At 39.7% G+C, this 17,049-nt stretch overlaps 2 protein-coding genes across 2 annotated transcripts; both read left to right on the top strand.

The window, feature by feature from the left end:
- The first annotated feature begins 269 nt into the window (after nucleotides 1-269).
- tp53rk (TP53 regulating kinase) lies at nucleotides 270-2,000 on the top strand. The gene is made up of 2 exons (XM_084927378.1): nucleotides 270-543; nucleotides 1,368-2,000. The coding sequence occupies exons 1-2, from the start codon at nucleotides 321-323 to the stop codon at nucleotides 1,853-1,855; spliced, it is 711 nt and encodes a 236-aa protein (XP_084783504.1). The 5' UTR covers nucleotides 270-320; the 3' UTR covers nucleotides 1,856-2,000.
- A 101-nt stretch (nucleotides 2,001-2,101) lies between these two features.
- LOC146386373 (uncharacterized) lies at nucleotides 2,102-16,305 on the top strand. The gene is made up of 7 exons (XM_084927380.1): nucleotides 2,102-3,030; nucleotides 3,110-3,448; nucleotides 4,381-4,713; nucleotides 5,046-5,165; nucleotides 6,114-6,458; nucleotides 12,554-12,871; nucleotides 14,927-16,305. Exons 1-7 carry the CDS (start codon nucleotides 2,967-2,969, stop codon nucleotides 15,259-15,261), a joined length of 1,854 nt encoding a protein of 617 aa, XP_084783506.1. The 5' UTR covers nucleotides 2,102-2,966; the 3' UTR covers nucleotides 15,262-16,305.
- The last annotated feature ends 744 nt before the right edge of the window (nucleotides 16,306-17,049 follow it).

The raw sequence follows: 17,049 nt of genomic DNA, 5'->3' as shown, positions 1-17,049 counted from the left end.
GCAGATTTGTCAGCTCCATCATTTGAATCACTGCTCCACTACATTCAAAAGGTGGTCTATTGCATTAATAGTAACAATGAAGGCCTCTTTATGTACAGTGAACCCGAGTCATGTTCAAGAAGCCGGTTTTAGATGGCGTGAACTTTGTGAGTCATAGGTTATTTGTGTATATTTTGTGTATTATTTGTGTATATGTGTTCTACATCGAAAACGTTTCTCTGTATTTATGTGTAGGTATTTTTGTGGTCGCTAGGTGGCAGACGTAAAAAAGAGCACGGAGGAAAACGGAGGGACCGCACAGCGTGGAGGAGGAAGTAAACATGGCGCGGGAGAACAACATGGCAGTCCCTGAGTTCCTCAGGCAGGCAGAGTTGTTGAAGCAAGGGGCAGAAGCCCGGATATACCGGGCCGAGTTTCTGGGAACGCCAACCATAGTGAAGGAAAGGTTCCCTAAACGCTACAGACACCCAGCCTTAGACGAAAAGCTAACACACCGCAGGACCGTGCAGGAGGTCCGCGCCATATTACGGTGTCGGAGAGCAGGCAAGTCCTCCGCTGGTGGAGGTGATCAAATTAGCACCACCCCAAGGTGGTTTAAGAATATTTGTAGCCAACTAACCCTCTGGATATCATTCAGAGGGTTAGTTGGCTACTAACCCTCTGAATGATGTCAGGAGGGTTAGTAGCCAACTATCTCCAAGCAGCACGGTATGGAGATCTGCCAGTTGTGTTTGCTGCCAGGGCTTTGCTGGTCGTTAGTTTCTGAGTCAATGATTAAGCCAGATTGACTTTTCAGCTAAATTGCTTTTATTATCTGAACAACAGACGATATTCAGTCTGCAGAGACGTACACAGCAGCAGTTCTACCTTGTTGGAAGCTTCAGATATGTGAATATTTATACTTGCACGATGATTTAGTTTTCTGGTTTGTGACTAAAAGATTAAGCAGCCATTAGTAGATTAACAACAAAGTGGAATGTGTTTATTCCTTTGCTCGTTTCATTCAAATGCAAGAAAGTGATCCCTACATAACTCATAGTTGGTATATGTTGTCTACAAACCCCTTCTTCTCCACCAGGGGGCACAATAGATGAGCAAATGCTTCCACAGATGTTTAGTCACAGCTTCTGCATAAAGTCAACTTCATGAAAAATTACAAATTCAACCCTTCTCACATTTTATCTCTTATGTTTTGTTGTGCATTCTCAACTTCTGTGTTATCTATTCAACATGGATCTGAACAATTTCTCTAAAATCTGCTCCGCCCACACTGAAACATCTTTTAGCCACACACAAACCTTAATCGATAATTGAATGGTATTGTAGTCACACAAAGTTTGTAAAATCAGACTTTTTCTTCTTCACAGGAATATCTGCCCCTGTAGTCTACTTTGTGGACTATACCTGCCACTGTATCTTCCTGGAGGACATTGTGGGTTCCTCAACTGTGCGTGACTATATTGCATCTGCTCAACAGTCTGACTCCTGCAAGGAGCTGAAGTTGCAGAGGCTGGCCGAGCGCGTGGGGCAGGTCCTGGCTAAAATTCACGATGAAGATGTCATCCACGGAGACCTGACCACCTCCAACATGCTGCTGAGACCCAGCCCAGAGGGAGGAGAATCCGACCTGGTCCTCATAGATTTTGGTCTGAGTTACATCTCTGCTCTGCCCGAGGATAAGGGCGTGGACTTGTATGTGCTGGAGAAAGCCTTCCTCAGTACCCACCCCAACACAGAGGAACTGTTTGAGAAGCTGCTGAAAAGCTACACAGCGTCATCCAAGAAGTCATCAGCTGTCATTAAAAAGCTTGACGAGGTTCGGTTGAGGGGAAGGAAGAGGTCAATGGTGGGGTGAAGATACTCCCCATGTGTGTACAGGGGCAAACTTGTGGAATTTCATAACGCTGAAATTAAGACACTGTTGTGCACAGTCTGTAAATTAACATTATGCAAAAATTGTAATTGAATATAACAATATTTCTAATAAATGGGGCCTCAGATCTTGCAGTTTATGTGGTGATTTATATAAAAGCACCTAAGGTACTGCTCAGTATCCTCAAGCTCCCAGGTTTGAGGGTCAGGCTCCCAGGTAGAGGACCCGAGCTTGAAGGATAGACTGCCCGTAGGGGCAAAAGGGAATTGAGACATACATAGATAGATATGTGTGTATATGTATATATATCAAGTAGTTTGTGTTCCATGAAAAATGGAACCGGTAAACTGAATTTATGAACACACACACAAGTGGATCAATTTAGTATTAAGAACTTTATAAAACTACTGCATTCCTTTTGACATGAGCACTGATAGCTGAAGCAGTGATGCAGGATTTTAAAGACAGCAGAAATGAGTGTTTCCTCAATCACGGAGAAGGTTACTTGTAGAGAACAGTCAGCTATTCAAGTGACTTTAGTTCAGGTCAGTTTTAATTATATAGCAAATTCCAACAACGGTTGCCTCAAGGTGCTTTATATTGTAAAGTAAAGACCCTACAGCAATACAGTGAACATGTTGGATGCAGAACAAACTTTGGAATAGAAATTACCAGAAATTTTCACAAGTACCAATTTGTAATGGTTAGACCAAACCAGAACTTACTGGTGACGACATACATACAGGGTTTTGGGTTTAAATTTCATGGTTGGCTGGAGCCTTTGTGGATAGTGTTTGCAGATTCTCCTTGTGCCTCTTTGGTTTTCTTCTGCAGTTAAAATTCTGAGTCTGAATGGCACTAGAAGTCAGGTAGGCAGGTCAAAGTCCAAGAGGAGGTGCACTATGACTGATAAGCAGACACTTAAGGTGAATGTTTAGCCACCACAACCATGCTTAATAACACAGGATTTGTAACGCACCACGTGATCTTTAGTTAACTGTGTTTGAATTGTGCGAACACACCCAAGTAAAAACGAATGTGTCACATGTCGCTTTCATTTTTAATTTACAGTGACGGTAACATCTGAGACCCCATGGATCAGCAGCGTATTACAAACATGACGATTAAACTCATGGTTCTTGCCTTGTACTGTAAAGGTGAGTGTTTGTCAGTGTTCCGGCTTGTAAATGACAGCTCTGTCCTTTTCATTCTCATAGTCTACATGACTCCTTCCAGGTTCCTTGGCTGAGATCACCAGAGAGCTCAGTGTCTTAGTGGGCAATGAGGTAACGCTCAGCTGCATGTTCGACACACCGCATAAGCTAGTGGAGTGGAGTGCTCTTAGTATTGAATGGAACATGGTGGACAAACACACAAAGAAGAGCATGGTGTACACGGTGGAAGATGGAAGAGCTCATGTGTACAAAGAAGGCTCTGTGGTGAATGAAACGTGCCTGCGTCAGAGTGATGCGTCGCTGCACCTTCATAATGTCACTGTAGGAGATGAAGGGCTGTACACCTGCAGAGTCATCAATCCTCTGATCTACACAGAGTCCACTGCTCTGAAAGTGCTCGGTACGCCTGAGAGTTATATGGGCCAAGAAAGCCACAGTGTTTATCTAGCTCAGTAATACAAAAAAGGAGAAATTTTAAAGTGAAGTTGCAGGTAATTTAAAATGTGACATTTCAGATGTCAGCGAGCTTCACCAAACAGACAAGCTGCAGGTTATTTTTTGTTTAAGACATCACGCTGTATGAAATTTATGCATGCATGAATTTATTCTCAAAGTTTAAAAAGGTAGTATTCTCATAAGATTTACAGTAACATATATATCTATATATATATATATATATATATATATATATATATATATATATACACACACACATATATATACACACGTATATATACACATGTATATGTGCACAAACAGTTGCCTGCAAACCTAAATGAACTGTCTCAAAGTTGTAAAAATTCCAGGGTGCAGCTTATCAGCAGCACGGTATGGAGATCTGCCAGTTGTGTTTGCTGCTGGCAGATCCCACTAGTGCTCTACAGAGCTTCCATGTTAAGCTTTGATAAATGAAAATAACAAACTTGGGCTGTACTGAATCCTGTACAGTGGTCATTCGTTACATAAGCGATGGATGGATGCAGCTAAAGGTGGTTTTGCATTTTGGCTTAGTTTTTGTTAAATAAATAATGGCGTAACATGCCATGTTAATCTGTGATTATCTTTACTGGATATTTTTTATTATGCCTATAAAACCTTAGCATTGAACGAGGGTGTACTTTCTTTTTAAGAAAATTACCCAACTGCTCACTTGATTAATAATAAATGTGTTACTGAGGACTTTATGGTCTTCATAGCTTCAAGACCAAGATGCACAAAACAATTAGTGACATTATATCCATTTTTGTGCAAATTGTCGAATTCAAGCACAATCATTTTAAATAATGTTAATGATAACAATGTAATATCTGTTTCTGAACCGTACACCTTCAGCTCTGCCTTCAGTGTTGCTCCCAGAAAAGGCAACAGTGGGAGAAGGACAGGAGAAAACCATACAGTGTGATGTAACAGGTTTCTACCCAGAGAAAGTGGCTGTGACGTGGCTGATCCAAAATGGCACCCAGACCATCCATGCAGGATTGGGCCAACTGTCCCGTGTCTGCAATGAGCTGGCTGTACACAATCCAGATGGCACCTACAGCATTCGTAGTGGCATCACGCTGCACTCCTCAGTTCTAAGGGGTGGAGAAATACATGTCATCTGCCAAGTTGAGCACCAGACCTACAATGGTCTGTACAACCGATCTGTAACACTGGCTGTTCAAGGTGGGATTTTATTCATTTATTCTTTGGATTGCTTGATTTCATAGATACATAGTGGTATACTCTAGCGCAGGTAATCAGAAGATTGATAGTTTGATTCCTGGCTGCTCCGGTCTGCATGGCAAAGTATCCTTGGGCAAGAACCAAAAGTTGCTTTCTGATGTGTCCATTGGCGTATGAGTGCGTGTGAATGTTAGACAGGAAGCACAAAAAAGCAAAGTACAAAGCAAAAGCACCTGTAGTTCACTTGAGTTTTCCAGTAGAGAAGAAAAGCACGATATAAGAACCATTCCATTTAATATTTACTATGTTACTTTCATGTGCTTTTCCTTCAGCTCCATCAGAGCCGCTTCACAGTACAGCCACTGTGATAGCTGTTACAAGTGTAATAACTTTGCTACTGGTCACCTGTGTTACTGGAGGATCTTTATATCTCTACAGATATTTTTACAAAGGTATGTATCAACACAAGCACATTTTTTTTGTTAAATTTTGATAATTTTCTTTGCTTGGTCTTATTTGAATGCGATAATGTCAGATGTTCACATTAAAGATGTCTACAGATTTAACAAATTTGGCAACTATGTGTAAATTAAGGGAAAAACTACAGCTTAAGACTACTCTGAATAGACCAAATTGGAGTTGACCTCATGGTTACATTCAGAGTTTTATTTGTGAAAAAAACAGAAAAGTTTCTTTTTTTCTTCCAAGGAAATGTAACTACCTCGTTAACAAGAATATTATAGCATATTTTTATAAAACAACATATTTTTCATGCCATATTTTCCAGTTTCTAAATAAATGATCCAATAAAACCAAAAACAAATTCAATTTAATATGTTAAAAATAAATCCCCATTTTAGTTAGTGCTGTTTGGCCAATATTGCTCTTCATCCATTGAAGACCGGACAAAGACATGCTGTGGATAAGCCTAGATCTATTACAGCGTAACTAAGGGATAAGCAGGATGCCAGAAAGGGACCACTTGCTTTGTCAAAAAGGAAAGTTTTAAGCCTAATCTTAAAAGTAGAGAGGGTGTTCTTTCCCAAATCCAAACTGGAAGCTGGTTTCACAGAAGAAAGCCTGAAAGCCTCCTGTTCTACTCCTCCCATTCTACTTTTAAATACTTTAGGAACCACAAGTAAGCCCGCAGTCTGAAAGTGGATTACTTTATTGGGGTGATACGATACTATGAAGCCTTTAAGATAAAGCAGAGCCTGATTATTCAAGACCTTCTATGTGATGAGAAGGATTTTAAATTCAAATCTGTATTTAGGGAGCCTTCTTTATCCCTTTATTACCATCCCTTTAAAGTTTTACCTAGATATCATAAAATTTGTTTGATTTTGAAAAAGTTCGATTTCATTAAAATGAAAAGAAAATGCTGCTATTTCTCTTCACAGTTCCATTTAATGTTTCGGAAATCAGTCAGCCCAACATCATATACGCTCAGGTACCCACAGAACTGAAGTGCACCATTCAGGGAGCCACAAGGTGGGAGCTCAAAGTGAAATGGTTTAAACAAAGAACCAGTCCAGACTCAGTGATTCAGTCAGAGTCAGGTTCTTCAGATTCCCTGCTGGAGACTGAGGATCTCAGCGAACGGGCTTGTCTGCAGTCAGATGGCAAAAATCACACATCTCTCCTGCCTGTATTTCTGACTGTTACTGAAGACCAAACCAAATACCAGTGTGTAGTGTGGTGCAAGGACAGGAGCTTCAGAAGGGAGACCACAGTCAAGGTTAAAGGTGAGTAGTTTTGGCTTTGGGAGCAGATTATCAGACAGGGCACTCTGAGAATTCAGCTCAGTGGGGAAATCCTCAGCCCGGTTTCATAAGAAAACATGTTCATGTGCACACAAACTGTTACGTTTTTTGTGAGTGTGAGCATGGATTTGTAATTAAAGTTCTTTTAATAGGGAGGATATTTCATGACAGAAGCATGATTTTTTTTTCCAGAGAAACACAGAAAGTATCACACTGAGAAAAGAAAGCTTTAAAAGATGTGGCAACTATTCTTCCCAAACCACAATCTTTTTCTAATTATAAGTTTTTAATCCCTAACCTCAAACAAGCTGTTTGAAAATCTGTGATGTGTATGACTTGAAATTGTCATACACAGCACGGTGGCAAAAGTTTTTAACTCCGCCCCCAATTCCTCTTAATCACTAAAATGCAACCTTTAAAAGTGGGAAATATTCAATACGTGTAAATGGACATGAACTGATACAGAAAAAAAACGATAAAATTTGTTTCCAGGAACAAATAACAATAGATTAAAGATTAAATATTACAACTATTTCGAGAAATGTCATGAGACTGTGTTGGAATCCCATAATGCCATGCATCCTAACTCTAAAAAGTTTAACTGGAGAAACACGTGACCCAATCCACGTGTACCAGTAAGTGCAGTAGGCATATTTAATCCTATTTATAGAAAAGAAGTAATGATTGTGTTGAAATTCTATTTATCTATATTACATTATATAATTAAGTTCTGTACCATAACTTATATACAAACCAGATTCCAAAAAAGTTGGGACACTAAACAAATTGTGAATAAAAACTGAATGCAATGATGTGGAGATGGCAAATGTCAATATTTTATTCAGAATAGAACATAAATCACGGAACAAAAGTTTAAACTAAGAAAAGTTATCATTTTAAGGGAAAAATATGGTGATTTAAAATGTCATGGTGTCAACAAATCCCAAAAAAGTTGGGACAAGGCCATTTTCACCACTGTGTGGCATCTCCCCTTCTTCTTACAACACTCAACAGACGTCTGGGGACCGAGGAGACCAGTTTCTCAAGTTTAGCAATAGGAATGCTCTCCCATTCTTGTCTAATACAGGCCTCTAACTGTTCAATCATCTTGGGCCTTCTATGTTGCACCTTCCTCTTTATGATGCGCCAAATGTTCTCTATAGGTGAAAGATCTGGACTGCAGACTGGCCATTTCAGTACCCGGATCCTTCTCCTACGCAGCCATGATGTTGTGATTGATGCAGAATGTGGTCTGGCATTATCTTGTTGAAAAATGCAGGGTCTTCCCTGGAAGAGATGACGTCTGGATGGGAGCATATGTTGTTCTAGAACCTGAATATATTTTTCTGCATTGATGGTGCCTTTCCAGACATGCAAGCTGCCCATGCCACACGCACTCTTGCAACCCCATACCATCAGAGATGCAGGCTTCTGAACTGAGCGTTGATAACAACTTGGGTTGTCCTTGTCCTCCTTGGTCCGGATGACATGGCGTCCCACATTTCCAAAAAGAACTTCAAATCGTGACTCGTCTGACCACAGAACAGTCTTCCATTTTGCCACACTCCAGTTTAAATGATCCCTGGCCCAGTGAAAACGCCTGAGCTTGTGGATCTTGCTTAGAAATGGCTTCTTCTTTGCACTGTAGAGTTTCATCTGGCAATGGCGGATGGCACGGTGGATTGTGTTCACTGACAATGGTTTCTGGAAGTATTCCTGAGCCCATTCTGTGATTTCCTTTACAGTAGCATTCCTGTTTGTGGTGCAGTGTCGTTTAAGGGCCCGGAGATCACGGGCATCCAGTATGGGTTTACGCCCTTGACCAATGTTCCCTCTAATTTTTCACGTGTCTGAGCGAACACACAAACTCCCTGAGCGGTTCCTTGGACCACTGTGAGCGACATCAGACGTGTGCACTGTGGTCACGCCAGCATCGAATCCATCCAAGTTACATGGTTTATTAAAATAATCAAATTACAGCATTTACATTTATGTTAGACTACTTTTAATTAACTGCTTTAGCCCACTTACAATGAAAATGTAAAAAAAAATCTAGTCATTGACCTGTGTAGTATGTTAACACTATTGGAAGTAAAAATAACTTGAACTCCAATTTTGAAAACAACTTTCTTTCTTTTTTAAATAAAGCTCTGACTTGTATTATGAGTCTGTGGTCTGGGAGAGAGTCCTGTACTCTGTCTGCAAAATACAGTATATAATGACCAATGTTGGGCAATTAATTATATAGTTACTACTTCAAAAAAGTAACTCAGTTTGGCAAACAACAAAGTTTTTTGCAGCTATTTTTTTAATGCAGCCAGGGCACTTTTAAAAAAATATTTCAAACTATTTACAGAACAATCAGCTGTTCTGCATCAAATCTGATGCCACACAAATTATTTGTGCCACTCCAAAAAATAATTTCTGTCCACTATGAGATAAAGGAGAACAACAGCCTGATACCTGCAGGCCTGACAACAGGAGATGTATCACTGCTGTAACACCTGTAACATTCAGCAGTCGCCTCATTGTTCTGACACACAACAAAACTATTGACTACACTACACACTAACTACACAAGATTTGCGCTAAACGTCGCAAATCTCTCACATCTCAAAGCACCGCTGTCACTCCTAAAACTTCCCCCTTCCTAAACAACTAAAGGCCATGTTGCCATATCAGTTTTTGATTGGTCGACATGGTACATTTTTCCACCAATAGGAAAGGGTGGGGTTTTTTTTGGTTTTGTTTTTGCTCACAGGCTTTTGAGCGTTTTCCTTATAAAACGCCATTTTTACCGTTTTTCCCGCAGTAAATATAAACAACGACAGTATTCAGGAAGAAAACCAAACATTGCAGATATTTTTATCATAACTCTGGTTTTATGTGGCCTATCAACACAATTTAAAAACTGGTATAAAGTCCACACTTTTTCCCTGAATTGTTCCGTCTGTCCTGCTCACATCTCCAATGGTTTTACACGTTGTCATTAACGTGGCTTCACTCCACATCAGCCGCTTTGCTCGCTAAAACACCGGTGTCGGCGCATAAGGACGCTGTCATAGCCTGTCAACGATTAGCTGCGTATATACGAATGTGAATCGCATCATTGGCTGGACTATGGGATAAGGTGGCATCGTTCTAATCCCATATGGGAGCAGCCAGTCACTTACTGACTAACACTGCAAAACAGAATTGTTAAAGTTTTAATTTTAATTTCAATTCAGGTTAGATTTTTTTTTTGCCAGCAGTGCGCAATTGCACACGTGCGCAGCTTAGAGGGAACATTGCCCTTGACCCTTACGCACAGAGATTGTCCCAGATTCTCTGAATCTTCGGATGATGTTATGCACAGTTGATGATGATAACTGCAAAGTCTTTGCAATTTTTCGCTGGGTAACACCTTTCTGATATTGCTCCACTATCTTTCTGCGCAACATTGTGGGAATTGGTGATCCTCTACCCATCTTGGCTTCTGATAGACACTGCCACTCTGAGAAGCTCTTTTTATACCCAATCATGTTGCCAATTAACCTAATTAGTGTTAATTGGTCTTCCAGCTCTTCGTTATGCTCAAATTTACTTTTTCCAGCCTCTTATTGCTACTTGTCCCAACTTTTTTGGGATTTGTTGACACCGTGAAATTTTGAATCAACATATTTTTCCTTTCAAATGATACATTTTCTCGGATTGAACTTTTGATCTGTCATCTACGTTCTATTCTGAATAAAATATTGACATTTGCCATCTCCACATCATTGCATTCAGTTTTTATTCACAATTTGTTTAGTGTCCCAACTTTTTTGGAATCTGGTTTGTATATAGTATATATAGTTATATACCAGACTAGGAGGCACAGTGGCTTGGTTCAAATGCACTGGCTGTGGCCTCTGTAGAGTTTGCATGTTCTCTATACATGTGCTGGGTTTTCTCCAGGTTCTCTGGCTTCTTCCCACAGTCCCACATGCCCCCAAAGACATGCAGTTATTGGGGTTAGTTGGTGAATCTAAATTGCCCATAGGCGTGAATGTGAGTATAAATGTTTGTCTGTCTCTCTGTGTTAGCCAGAGACAAATTAAATGAAATAGGAAGTTCGCCAGATTTTGGGAAAATAAACACATGATCCTATTTTAAGTGGTGTCTACATATAAGGCGACATAATCGCACCAAACATCTTTGATTCATATATCTGATGACATCATTCCAAAAGTCCTCATCTTTGGCTTTTACTTCCCATGAGGTTAATGAAAGATTCAACGATAAAATTTATGCTAGATCTCCTTCTTGTCACAACCCCAAAGGGGATTTGTAAGAAGGCACTAAATGTTTGTGTTACTGGAAACTTCTGGGGTTTTTTTTGTTTTTGTTGTATTTAAATTAAACAATCTCATTTGGGGCTGCATGGCTTGCCAATCCTGAAAAAAACTACTTTCATTGTTATTTAACGACAATCATTTACAGTTTGGTCCAGATATATTAGAACTCTAACACAAGTTTTTTTTTTTTACCTGTTTACTGTAGTTTGACAATGGACATTGAACATTATGTGTATCTCCAAAAGTTGATTCTGTTCATCTGGACGTAGCGTTTTGTGGGAGAAACGTTAAGATTAAGGAACTGACCTCCCAGCCCATTGTTCCTTCAGTGGGCTGGTTTCAGTCATTATGCAAATGTACTGCTTATAAGATTAGAAACCTGTAGTCAGCTGAGACTGAAGAAGTCACTTGGATGAGTGACGAAACGTTTCTCCCACAAAACGCTACGTCCAGAACAACAGAATCAACTTTTGGAGATTTACTTACCTGAATGATTGAGCATGCATCAAAACAAAAGTAATTGGACAGTTTACTCAAAGTGCTATTTCACAGGCAAGTGTGGGCAATTCCTTTGTTATGTCATTATCAATTAAGTAGATAAAAGGCCAGGAGTTGATTTAAGGTTTGGTGCTTGCATTTGGAAGATTTTGCTGTGAACAGAAAACAGGTGGCCAGCTCCATGCTGTTGAAAAGAAGCCATCCTAAAGCTGAGAAAACAGAAAAAACCCACTCCTAATATTGGTACAATAAATTGAGTGGCAAAATCTACAGTTTGGTACATCCTGAGAAAGAAAGAAGCACTTGTGAACAGTGGTGGATGATTGCAGAATTATTTCCATGGCGATGAGAAACCCCAATTAAGTAAACAACACTCTCCAGGGGAGAAGCATACCACATCATCTGTAAAACACAGCAGAGGCAGTGTGCATGGCTGTTAGTGGCACTGGGACACTAGTGTTTACTGATGATGTGACAGAGGATAGAAGCAGCCGAATGAATTCTGAGGTGTTCAGGGACATACTGTCTGCTCAAATCCAGCTAAATGGAGTCAAATTGATTGGGCAGTGTTTCATAATATGGATTTACAATGACCCAAACATACAGCCAAATCAACTCAGGAGTTTTTTAAAGCAAAGAAGTGGAATATTCTTGAATGGCCAAGTCACCTGATCTTAGCCCAACAGAGCATTTCACTTGCTGAAGACTAAACTTCAGACACAAAAGCTCACAAACAGACAGCAACTGAAAGCCGCTGCAGTAACAGCCTGGCAGAGCATTAAAAGGAGGAAGCCCAACATCTGAGTTCATACATGAGTTCAAGACCTCAGGCTGTCATTGCCAGCAAAGGGTTTTCATACAAGTGTTAGAAATGAACATTTTATTTTCAGTTATTTAATCTGTCCTGTTGCTTTTGAGCCCCTGTAATAAAGGGATTGTGTTAAGATTGCTTTGGTTCCTCACATTTTATTTTTATCTTTTTGTTCAACCCACTGAATTAAAGCTGCAGGTCTGCACTTCAACTCCATCTGAGTGGTTTCATTTCAAATTCGTTGCAGTAATGTACAGAACCACAATTAGAAAAAAGTTGTCTGTGTCCAAATATTTATGGACCTAACTGTATTTATGGTATGACACAATCTTAGCTTTTTCTACCATTAGCATGTTTGACTACATAATTTAATTATAAAATTATGCCTGTTGACTGACTTCATTTTCTTCTCATGTACTCTCCTCCCACCACACACACTCACATATTTCCAGTAGAACCATCTTTTCTTAAGATCTCCAGCATTCCTCAGATCCCAAAGGTGGAGAAGCTGCTGGTTCTCTGCTGTCGCGTGGAGAACTTTTACCCCCAGGACATCGACCTGGAATGGTACAGGAATGATGGGGAGAAGGTCCACCTCGTCACTCACTTTGGCCCCTTCTCTGACCAGAGCCGCCTCTACAATGTGTGGAGTAAGATCGAGCTCATCATGGCCCTAGAGGATGAGAGGGCCATGTACACTTGCCGTGTTTACCACTCCAGCTTCCAAGCTCCGGGGTACAAGGATGTCTTTTACCACATCAACACTCAAGGTAGCAGCTTCAAATGTTTTAGATTAGATGAGATTAGATGAAACTTTATTAATCCCTCGGGTGGGTTCCTCCAGGAAATTCAGTTTCCAGTAGCACAGCACTGACAGAAGTAGCATGTTACAGAGTTGAAATACCAAATAAAGGGGAATGAGAGTAAGGATATGAGCATAAATATACCATATATACAAATATACACATATATAAATACAGAATATATAATAGGGATGAATAACAATACCACATTCGACTGAGTTATTGCACAGTGATTATTGCACAGTCGAATATTAAAAAATATTGCAAATATTGCACAGTGAAAAAAAGCACTACAGCTCAGTTGTTCCCGCCCTCCTTTGTCCCCCTGTCTCCCCTCCCTCTCCCCTCCAACGAAGAGTTAAACAGTCTGATGGCGTGTGGGACAAAGGAGTTTTTAAGTCTGTTGGTTCTTGACTTTGGGAGAAGCAACCTGTCGCTGAATAGGCTCCTCTGGTTATTTATGACCGTGTGCAGAGGATGCCCAGCATTGTCCATAATGTCCAGCAGTTTCTTTAATGTCCTTTTCTCTGCCACTGTCACCAGAGTGTCCAGCTTCATGCCGACCACAGAGCCAGCCTTCCTGATTAGTTTTTCCAGCCTGGATGAGTCCTTCTTTACTGTGCTGCTCTCCCAGCACACCACAGCATAGAATAGTACTCCAGCAAACACCAGCTGGTAAAACATCCTCAGGAGCTTCCTGGAGATGTTAAAAGACCTCAGCCTCTCTGATTAGATTAGCTGGTTAAGAAAATGTCCTGGTGATGATGGATGTACAGTAGTATGCAAAGGTCTTGAGACACCCCCTCATTTCTTTATATCTTGCTAGGAAATGGGACCTAGATGCAGTGATTTATGAAACATGCAGACATAAATGGAAATATGTGTACAGTGCAAAAAAATACCACCATGCATAGCTCCCGATAGTTTTCCATGGTCATAATTCTATCAATTTTGACAACATCCCAAACACCACTAGTAGCCCCAAACACGACAGTCTCCACAATGTTTACAAATTTATTTCTCAAGGACATGATACTAATCCTATAGATAGTTTTAAGGCCTCCCACTTTTTCTTTTGTCCTCTTTCGTGTTTTGTAGTTTCCTCAAAGTTTTTAAGGACACGCTGAACCTTTCTGCTAAGATATGACAGCTAATGGAAATTTTTGTTGGTGTAAAAAGACTATAACTGTGTTATAGATTCATAATTGAACTATAGAAATTGGAATAAATCAGGTGTGTGTGTCACAGGCTGAACACAGTGCCTAAAGATACAATTTATAATTGGTTTGTTGCTAAGTTTTCTGTTATATGTTCACACAGCACTGGTCAGAGATCAGTCTGAAAATGGTCAGAGGCATATAAGAGGTCCCTTTCTGGCATTAAATTGATTGCAATTTATGGTAAATCACAACCTGACCTTTAGAGTCAAAGGTAGCAGAGACCATGATGCTCTGGGAAGATAGACTAGTCAGTGTTAAAAAGGACTACTTTTCAATCAGTTATGATGACAGATTTATGTTTCTTTTTGACGTGTTAAAAGAAACTGAAGTCAAATTCCCAAATGTCAGAAAATAAAACAAAGTGACTAAACTAGCTTTAGCTACTGATGATCTGTGAAACTGTACACTCATTGGCTAACAACTTGCCCTCCTCATCACATCTGGGGTTTTACAACCAGGATGGTGATGACAGAAGCTTTAAAATGGTACTTTAGAAAGTAGTGGGTCATGGTATCTTTTTTGTTGTCTATGCCTCACTATCCTAAATCTACTTACTATCCTAAATTTCAACCACATCTTAATAGTTTTTTGGGTTTTTTGTTACCAGTAGGATACTTTAGACTTGTAATTAGCAATTTAATTATTTAAAATTTTACTTTGAATTACTACTTTATTTCCATTTCACAGTTTTCATTTTCTTTCTCATTGAAAATTATACAAACAAGAGTTATTCAAAACGATCCTTCAATATCAATATATCCATAATGCTTTACTACATGTGTTGCTTTGTATGTTCAAACAGGAACCCCTCCTGATGTGATGTTCATCAACCACGAACCTCAGTGTCCTAAAGTGAATGAAGAGTGTACTTTGCACCTGCACATAAAAGACTTTTGTCCTGAGGAGGTGTTGGTGACATGGACTAAAGATGGAGACAAGGTTGTCTCTGGTGTCTTTAATACTCCCCCCAGCCTGAACGTCAACGGCCTGTACTCCATGTTCAGTTTCCTCAAACTCAATCCCACCAAGAATTACCAAGGCTGCACATTCAAATGCCAGGTGGTTCATAGTGCTCAGAAGGAGCCTGAGGAAAGGATCTTCATATTTCCAAAACTCTGCCTGACAGACAGCTGTTGATGTCTAAACCTACTTTGGATCATTTCACATCTGGGGAGTAAATAATTTTAGTTTTAATTCTGCAGTTCTGCTGACTACAAAACTGTAAAACAGAAAACAAAAAAAATTGAAATGCTTTAGTTTGATATCTGCAAATTTTATCCTGCCTGAATATCACTTTAGGTTAAACAGGCTGGGTTATCCACATTTAAGACTGCTATAAACCTTTTCTGACAATCTTAAAGACCACTTGATGCCCTCTGGATAATACAATAGCCATTTCATTATTATTTTTTGTTTTTATCACACACAATATTATATTTCATATAGTTAACAGTGTCAGTTAACTATTAAGCCATTGAACTAACTCTTCTAAGGTGATGCTAGAGGCTCTACCTTTTAAGCTACCTGCAGAGTTAGTGCAGTCAGTGCACACGCTGCTTTGAATTTACTCTAAGTTTTGAGTAACCTTGGTTTCATTGCTATATGTTCCTATATGTATTCTGCTGCATGTTTTTTTTGTTCTATTTTGTTTGTGCAGAACATTTTTATTTGTATAGCAAACTGTAGTTTGTAGTTGCAAACAATTTCAAGTTTTGTTACAAAGATTGTTGAGAGAAGGACAATTGTTTTGTTCCATCCATCCATTCGCTTCCGCTTATCCTTTTCAGGGTCGCAGGGGGCGCTGGAGCCTATCCCAGCTGTCATAGGGCGAGAGGCAGGGTACACCCTGGACAGGTCGCCAGTCTGTCGCAGGGCCAACACACAGGGACAGACAACCATTCGCACTCACATTCATTCACACATTCACACCTAGTGACAATTTGGATTATCCAATTCACCTATCCCCACAAGCTGCATGTCTTTGGACGGTGGGAGGAAGCCAGAGTACCCGGAGGGAACCCACGCAAACACGGGGAGAACATGCAAACTCCACACAGAAAGACCCCGGCCTGATGGTGGAATTGAACTCAGGACCTTCTTGCTGTGTGGCAACAGTGCTAACCACCGTGCCACCGTGTTTTGTTGTTGTTTTCTATTAACAGAATTAAATGTTGAAACACAGCAAGTAAGTGTGTTCTAATTCCTTAAAAATTATTATTTTAATTTCAATTTATAATTTGTGTATTTCAGTTACAGTGTCACAATGTCGTTTTAATTAAGTGAAAATTTACATGATGTGATAAAGCAGGGGTAATCAATTACAAACCCAACAGGTCCGGTTACTAAGATTTCTTTCACAACAAGGTCCAGATCTCAAGTCCTTTTCATCCCATGGATTAGGGTTAAATCGAAACCATATATTTCCATTTCATTATAGTAATATTTAAGTTTTTGTTCAAATTAGGACACATGTGGCTAACAGAGTGAACTTCAGGCCTTACTTACAAATAATAAAAATATTCTTTTTCAATTTTAAAATTTCTATTTTCTGAATCAACTTTTTTCACCTTCAAGCACGCAATGTCTGCTCCTCTCTATTTTGTGTCTGCAGTAAGCTATGGTTTGATTGGCTTTTCTACCTAACTACGTAAACAGTAGGCAATTACTGTAAGGACTGGTTTACCTGCGACCATTGTTTTATGGTGTACTGATAAAACAGTGCTCTGGGTTTATGTATTACGGGCAAATTTTTTCTGTCACTGATTATTGGTCTGGACAGAACGAGCACTTCGTCTGGATCTGGACCAAGCTCTGCCATTTGGTGATATATGTGATAAAGCAACCCAAGATTAAAAAAAAAGAAGAATAAATTTTTTTTTTTTAAAGAAGAAAATGTAGTAATGCTTTATTGAAGCAGTTTTATGT

This window comes from Perissodus microlepis, chromosome 5 (genome assembly GCF_051167445.1).
Source record: "Perissodus microlepis isolate ML-2025 ecotype Zambia chromosome 5, ASM5116744v1, whole genome shotgun sequence".
Taxonomy (NCBI): Eukaryota; Metazoa; Chordata; class Actinopteri; order Cichliformes; family Cichlidae; genus Perissodus; species Perissodus microlepis.
This window is presented reverse-complemented; position numbering and strand designations above follow the sequence as displayed.

Excerpts from the sequence above, each read along its gene's own strand:
- tp53rk (XM_084927378.1), top strand. The coding sequence starts at position 321 with ATGGCGCGGGAGAACAACATGGCAGTCCCTGAGTTCCTCAGGCAGGCA. Across the intron at positions 544-1,367 it reads ATTACGGTGTCGGAGAGCAG|GAATATCTGCCCCTGTAGTC; the intron begins GCAAGTCCTCCG and ends TCTTCTTCACAG.
- LOC146386373 (XM_084927380.1), top strand. The coding sequence starts at position 2,967 with ATGGATCAGCAGCGTATTACAAACATGACGATTAAACTCATGGTTCTT. Across the intron at positions 3,031-3,109 it reads TCTTGCCTTGTACTGTAAAG|GTTCCTTGGCTGAGATCACC; the intron begins GTGAGTGTTTGT and ends GACTCCTTCCAG. Across the intron at positions 6,459-12,553 it reads GACCACAGTCAAGGTTAAAG|TAGAACCATCTTTTCTTAAG; the intron begins GTGAGTAGTTTT and ends ACATATTTCCAG.